The sequence below is a fragment of the Tupaia chinensis genome, unplaced genomic scaffold (assembly GCF_000334495.1).
Source record: "Tupaia chinensis unplaced genomic scaffold, TupChi_1.0 Scaffold000323_1, whole genome shotgun sequence".
Taxonomy (NCBI): domain Eukaryota; kingdom Metazoa; phylum Chordata; class Mammalia; order Scandentia; family Tupaiidae; genus Tupaia; species Tupaia belangeri.
Window position 1 is genome coordinate 1,529,544 of NW_006159817.1, and position 7,267 is coordinate 1,536,810.

The following is a 7,267-nucleotide window of genomic DNA, read 5'->3' on the forward strand; positions in this document are numbered from 1 at the left end:
GGGAAAGAGGGACAGACTTTGGCCAAGGCAGGGTCTGTTCTGAATGTGCTGGGTCCAGAAAGCCCACCCGGCAGTGACCTGGCCCTGGCATCCCCTGTCCCTCCGTCCAGGCCGTGCAGAGCATCGGGAACCTGGGCCAGCAGCTAGGCCAGGGCAAGGAGCTGTGGATGGCCCCTCTCCATCCCTTCCTGCTGCAGAGCGTGGCACGTGTCAGGGACTTCCTGGACCAGCTCGTGGACGTACACGGGGGTGACGGTGAGTCGCTGTGGCCCTGTGGTCCTGCAGGATGGGACCAGCACAGGGCGTCATGGTTACATTGCTGGACTCCCATGTAGTCGACCACAGTTCAGGTCTCGGACCCGGTGGCTTAGAACTCACGCTGGGCATGTGTGCTTGCGTGTCCAAAAAAATTCCAAGAGGACGCCCCATAGCAAAAAATCTCTCGAAGAAAAAAAAAGAAACACTTAAAGGAGGACAGGGCCAGCCCAAGGTGTGGCGGTTGAGGCGACTGCATCCCACGGGCTGACTGTACAGATCGTGCCCTGGGTCCGGTAGATTGAGAAACACACCAGGCACGTGTGTGCCCAGTGTAAAATCCCAAAAGGAGGGAGAGATGGAGAACGGATTACAGTCTGGCTACACCTGGGGTGGGGGGATGTTCTCACCTTCCTTCTCTCTCTCTCTGGCAAGAACATACATCCTCTAGCAAATTAAACAATAATGATAGTAATAATAATAATGAATCATAATAAGAGACCCGAAGGAAGACAGCAAACACGGGCCTCTTAGGGGAGATTGCCCTAGGTGGGAATAGAACGTGTGAAGACCCCGAGGTGGGGACAGAGAGTAGCGGTGAGGCTGCTGGTGAAGAAGAGTGAACGCAGAGGAGCCAAGTGAAGGAGCCCTGAGGCTGGAGAGCTGAGGGGGCCAGACTGGGTGGGGCTTCCCAGGCCCCAGGGTGGATCTGAGGTTTGGCTCAGAGTAAAGTGGAGCCACTTGTGGTTTGAAGCAGAGAAGTTGGGGTCGAGTCAACATGGGAGTACCCCGTCAAAATGCAAAGAGCTCTGGATGTGGCTGGGTTGGGGGTTCCCAGGAGCCCTGAGATGGGCTGGGGGTCCCAGGAGCACTGAGGGGGGCTGGGTCCTGGCTTCCTGGGCGTGGCTGGGCTCAGGGCATTCCCCGGGAGCTGTAGCTCCCCCTGCTGGCTGCTTACAGCCCTGCCTGGGATCCTGCTGGTTGGGATAGGCAGGGCCTGCTTTGTCTGCCCCCTCCTTCCTGCCTTGATCCACTGCAGAGTCAGAGAGTTCGTCCTCCTGGCTCATTTGTAGAGACCCTGGGCATGCTGGCAGGGCAGGGCGAGCCTGGACAGGAAGGAGGACTCACTGTCCAACTCCTGTCTCCCATTCCCCAGAGACTGGTGGCCCAGCCACGGCCCTGGTCCCACCCTCAGCGACCATGCGAGAAGGCTACCTACTGAAGCGCAAGGAGCAGCCTGCCGGCCTGGCCACGCGCTTCGCCTTCAAGAAGCGCTACTTCTGGCTCAGCGGGGAGACCTTCTCCTACGCCAAGACTCCTGAGTGGCAGGTGGGCTCCAGCCCCCAGTGGACGGAGTTTCCCGCTACCTCTCTGTCCTCGGGGGAAACTGAGGCCCCGCGTGGGGCAGACCTCAGAAGTAATTTAGCCGCTGTCGCTGCCAGGCCAGGCTCAGAGCCATGGGCCAGCGCAGTCGTAGGATAGGGCACACGCCTCCGTGTCCCATTGGGCTCCTGAGAATGCGCATGTGCTGTGGCCCGGCGGTCCCCTCCCTACCCCTCCCTACGGGGCAGGGGCGCTACTTCACTGCCTTCCCAGTGTCCACCCAGACAGCACAGACTCACGGAAAATTGGAGGTGCTGGGACCAGCAGATGATGTAATGGTTACGTCGCTGAACTCCCACCTAGGTAACACCAGTTCGCATCTCAGACCTGGCGACTTAAAACTCATGCTGGGCACGTGCATGCCCAAGATCCCAGGAGGAGAAGGGATTGCAGTGTGGCCATTCATTCTCCCTGCGGGGTGATCTCTCACTTTTGGTCTCTCTCTGGCTGTTGCACGTGCCCTAGAGCAAAAGTCACTTTCAAAAAAAAAAAAAAATGGATGTGCTGACAGAGAGCTGCGTGCACGGATGGAGGGGCTCATGCGTCCTGGTGTTCATTTACTCACTCACAGGTTCAGCAAGCACTCCCAGTGCCCACACTGGACCATGCACTTTAGGCGCTGAAGACACAGCAGGGAGCGAGACATAGAAAACCCCGGTTCTCGTGGGCCTGGCATTCCCGCCCAGCGCTCGCTGAGCGGTACATGCGTCCGCAGTTCCTGCACGCACGCGCATAGATGGGAAAGGCTGGAGTGGATCTTCCGTGATCCCCAGAGCCCTGGGTTCCTTGAGTGGCCCTGGGAGGGCCATCTATCCTCTAGTGCCTCAGTTTCCCCATCTGCAAACTGGGGAGAATAACACCCAACCTCAGAAGTTTGCTGTGACGATTTAAGTGGATAAATATAAAGTGCTTAGAAGTGGGTCCCAAGCACCATATAAAACGTTAAGAAGAAAACTGATGCCCAGAGAAGTTGTTACATGTCACTCATCCAGAGAGTGATGGGGCAGGACTGTGGGCCCCTGTGGAACAGCAGAGTGGAGACACACACACACACACACACACACACACACACACACAAGGAGCACAGACCTACATGTTGAGTGTCCCCAGGACGCCACTGAGAGGGGGAGCTGTCCCTGGGCGCTGCCACTGCGCCCCAGTCCCCAGCCTTCCTGCAGCCGTGGCCCTCTTCCCCAGACACGCACCTCCATCCCGGTGTCTCACATCTGCGCGGTGGAGCGCGTGGACGAGGGCGCCTTCCAGCTGCCCCACGTGATGCAGGTGGTGACGCAGGACGGCGCGGGAGCACTGCACACCACCTACCTTCAGTGCAAGGTGAGGCTTGCAGCATGGGGCCGGCGGGTGTCCTTGGGTCCCACGCACCCCCTGAGAGCCCCCCTCCCCCTCCAGAATGTGAACGACCTCAACCAATGGCTGTCGGCCCTGCGCAAGGCCAGTGCCCCAAACCCGGACAAGTTGGCCTCCTGCCACCCCGGTGCCTTCCGCAGCGCGCGCTGGACCTGCTGCCTCCAGGCCCAGCGCTCAGGTGAGGGGGCGGGGTAGATGGCAGGCTCCGCCCTTCCCACCTGTCAGTCTGCGGGCGTCTCCCTTCCTCTCCCGCTGGCGGTGCAACCTTGGGCACGTTGCTTAACCTGTCTCAGCTTCAGTCTCCCCGTGTGAAATGAGGTCGTCCACAGAGGTGATGTGGGGGTTACAGGCACTGATGTTCCCAAGTGCCCCGAACACTGCTTGGCACCTAGACTCGTTAAGTTTGAGGAACTATTGTGGAAGTGCCGGCCCAGCGTGCACCAGCCGTCACCCGCAGCTGGCCTGCTCCGGGAGACCGTGCCTGTCCCGAGAACTACCATACAGTGTTGCAATCCAAGAGGAGGCTTTTGAGACTCCAGCGAATGCTTCTTATCCAGCTCCCTGTGTGTGCGCGTGTGTGGGGGAACCCAGGAGGGCTTCCTCCAGGAGGTGCAACTTAAACCTGAGCAGAGAAGGCGTTAGGCAGTAAAGCTGGAGCCCGGGGCGTGTCAAGGAAGAGTGCGGCAGACAGAGGAGACCCAAGGGGAGCTAGCCTGGGCTGTAAGATCTAAACAGGGCTATGCGACTGCAGCCACCTCTGGGAGGAGGGTGGGGACTGGAGTGGAAACCCGGGCTGGACCTGCTGGAGGCAGGGAGGCCAGGGAGGCTTCTGCTGAAGTCCAGGGGGAAGGGCAAGGGGGACTGGGCAACAGTCGGAGAAAAGGGGACCCGGAAGTAGTAGAGGGAGAAACTTTAGAGGGCAAAGGGGCAGGGTTGGGTGACTACCGACCCATGGAAGCTTCTGGAAGGAGAGAAGGTGTTTCTGACGCTGTGGCCCTTCAGCTGCTGGTTGCAGCCGCACACACTCGGCCGTCACCCTGGGAGACTGGAGTGACCCACTGGACCCTGATGCGGAGACCCAGATGGTGTATCGTCAGCTGCTCCTGGGTCGGGACCAGCTCAGGTGAGCGCCCTCCATCCGGTGACATATCCTTGGACTTTACTGATTTATTTTAATTTGACCAGAGAGGGACAGAGCGAGTGAACGAGCGAGCGAGAGATAGAGAGAGAGAGAGAGAGAAAGTGAGAAAGCAAGCCACCAAGTCTGGGACTTGAACTGCAGTCAGCCACGTGGGAGTCCAACGCCCTTAACCGCCACGTCACCTGCCGGTCCCATGGCCATGAGATTTTCAGTGAAGTTGCTTACCTTAGTTTCCTCATCTAGAAAATGCAAATAATGGGACCAGCAGATGGCATAATGGCTATGTCTCTGGACTCCCATGTAGTCGACCGCAGTTCGAGTCCCAGACCTGGCAGCTTAAACTCACACTGAGCGCACGCGCATGTGTGCCCAAGATCTCGAGAGGAGAACGGAGGAGAAGGGATTGCGGCGTGGCCATCCCCCCTGGGGGGTGATTTCTCGCTTTCTGTCTCTCTGTCTCTCTCTGTCTCTGCCGAGCGCACATGTCATATAGCAAAACTCTGTCTTATAAAAAAAAAAAAAAAGATAATGGCACTCCAGAAATGTTTGGCGTGATGCTGGTGACAATGTATGGGGACCTATAACCACCGGAGACTCTCTGGGGTGGGGAGCAGGACTGGGAAGCAGGGACCAGCCTGGTCTTTCTCCTTCTCCACTTCTAGGCTGAAACTCCTGGAGGATCTCAGTGTGGACACACCTCCAGAGGCAGACACAGGGCAGGGCTCTGGAGCCACGGAAGGTGAGGGCAAAGCGGTCCCTAGTCCCTCCCCTCCTGACACTGCCCCACACCTTGCCAGGCACACCCCGCCTCCCCCCCCACCCCCGTTTCCAGTCCACCAGCGGATGTGCGTTGTGTGGGTGTTTTGGATCACATGGCAGATCTGCAGCCTGAGCAGACCATGGGGTCTGGGTGTGGCAGCCTACCCTGGACTGTTTGAGTCCCAGTGGCCCCTTTGTCTCCCTCCCAGGGGTCTGTTCTGATGCCCTGACCCGGCAGAGGGAGGCGACTACCCGCCTGCTGGAGGTGCTGGCGGACCTGGAGCAAGCCCATGAGGAGTTCCGGCATCAGGAGCAGGGGACAGTGGCCCCCCGTCCCCTGGTGCCCTGAGGAAATGCCCAAGCCAGCCTGGAGAAGGAGCAAGGAGCTGGGGGCCTTCCTCAGCGTGCCCTGGTGCAGGAGTCGCCTCTCGGCTGTCCTGTGACTCTGGTGCTGCGGATTGGAGGTTTCCAGAGGCACGCCTCGTCCTGTGTTCAGAACCTGGGGCACAGAGGCCCTTTGGGAGGGGCAAGCCTTGCACTGAATAATTCTCTTTCTGGCTTGAGGCAAATGTGGAACCTGGGTCTCTGCCTCACCAGACTGGCCCCTACTCACACTGGCAAGGCCAGCCTGAGCTGCTGGATACAGCTGTACCTGAATCCCCCATGTCCATGTGGTCTTGTTGTCCCAGTCAGGCACTAAATGGGCTCAGCCCTTCCTGTTTTCACGTCAGCGGATCCTTGTAACCTCATTGATCCTTCTGCACCCTGCCCTTGGCTGAGGGGCCCAACCACATGGTTCCTGACACCGAGGCAGGGAGTCTGGTGTGGCAGACTCTGACCCCTGCAGCCTGCAAGACCATGAGCCAGGCTCTCACCTCCATCAAGCCTTGGTTTACTCTGTATGGCATGAGGTGTGTGCCTTTCACAAAGCGACCACAGAGGTGGCTCAGGACCCAGGGAGGGAGGGGTTTCTCAGGCAGTGGCCCAAAGCCCACCCTCGGGGGCCGTTAGAAATGCAGGTTCCTGGGCCCCACCCCGTCACTGACTCAGAATCCGAGGGTATACTGGGGCAGGAGCCAGAGTCTTTCACATGCCCCCATGTGCTGTGGGTGAGCGTAAGGAGGCATGGAGGTTAAGGCTGCTGGCTGCCACATGGCCAACTATGTGGTTCGAGTCCAGGACCCAGCAGCTTGAAGAACACATAAGGTGCGTATGTGTGCATGCCCAAAATCCCGAGAGAAGAATGGAGGAGAAGGGATTGTGCCATGGCTATCCCCCTCTGGGGGCAGGGGCATAATTTTTAACTTTGTCTCTCTCTGGTGAGCACATGCATCCTATAGCAAAACTTAAAAAAAGAAAGAAAAAAAAAAGGTTTGGGGTCAGCAGGTGGTATAGTGGTTAAGGTGCTGGACTCCCACATGGCTGACCGTGATTCAAGTCCTGGACCCAGTGGCTTAAAAATCATACCGGGGATACCAGGTGTGTGTGATTGCATGCCCAAGATCCTGAGAGGAGAACGGGGAAGGGACTCCTAAAAAAAATAAAAAATGGTTCGAGGATCAGAGGCCCGGGCATCAGAGTTTGGGGTGAATGAACCAGTGCATAAAGTGTTTGGAGGGACCAGCAGTTAGTGTAATGGCTATGTCGTTGAACTCCCACGTAGTCGACCGCAGTTCGAGTCCCAGATCCGGTGGCTTAAACTCACGCTGGGCGTGTGTGCGTGCGTGCCCAAGATCCCGAGAGGAGAATGGAGAAGTGATTGTGACATGGCCATCCCCCTTGGGGGGACGATTTCTCACTTTCTATCTCTTTTGCCTGTAGCAAAAACCTCTCCAAAAAAAAAAAAATGTTTGGAAACACTTGACTGGCAGAACAGGAAGGGCCTTTAAGCACGCCTAAGTAGGGCAGAACCAGACCAGGAGAAACCGGAGCTATCCCGGCCTTGGCCAGCAGAGGTCGCCTGGAGCCATGGCATCTACCACAGTCACAAGGACAACCAGGCCGATTGCAGATGCCCAGATTTGAACCCTAGCAATGCTAGGGCACTGTCCCTGTCCTTCCCGAGACAGGACCTAGCCCTCTTCCCTGAAGGCTGGAGGGCAGGACTCAGGTCCCGATGAACTGGTCCTTGTCCACCTGAGTTCCTTGTTGCTCATAATTGTGTTCCTGTGAAAGAGGGCACGCCCACCTCTGCTCTCCTGGGGACCAAGATCCGGAGCGTCTGCCTCTGGCCAGACTGCCCCCACTTCCTGCCGAAAAACATTCCTGGGACCCTTCCCAGCTACCCGGACGGTGGCCCTGAGGTTGCACGCCATGGCTCCCCACCTCCTCGGGAGCAGAGCCACCCACCCCCCTCTTGGC

The 7,267-nt window shown here is 58.1% G+C and overlaps 1 protein-coding gene across 3 annotated transcripts in view; it reads left to right on the plus strand.

The window, feature by feature from the left end:
• The window catches only part of RASAL1 (RAS protein activator like 1), a 35,447-nt gene extending 29,365 nt beyond the window's left edge, over window positions 1-6,082 (plus strand). For all 3 annotated transcript variants that reach the window (XM_006151694.1, XM_006151693.2, XM_014589033.1), the window contains 7 exons: window positions 111-255; window positions 1,412-1,584; window positions 2,836-2,973; window positions 3,049-3,184; window positions 4,009-4,129; window positions 4,810-4,886; window positions 5,116-6,082. In XM_006151694.1, coding sequence (XP_006151756.1) covers window positions 111-255; window positions 1,412-1,584; window positions 2,836-2,973; window positions 3,049-3,184; window positions 4,009-4,129; window positions 4,810-4,886; window positions 5,116-5,255 — 930 coding nt within the window. In that variant the 3' untranslated portion in view covers window positions 5,256-6,082. The remainder of the gene's footprint in view (window positions 1-110; window positions 256-1,411; window positions 1,585-2,835; window positions 2,974-3,048; window positions 3,185-4,008; window positions 4,130-4,809; window positions 4,887-5,115) is intronic.
• The last annotated feature ends 1,185 nt before the right edge of the window (window positions 6,083-7,267 follow it).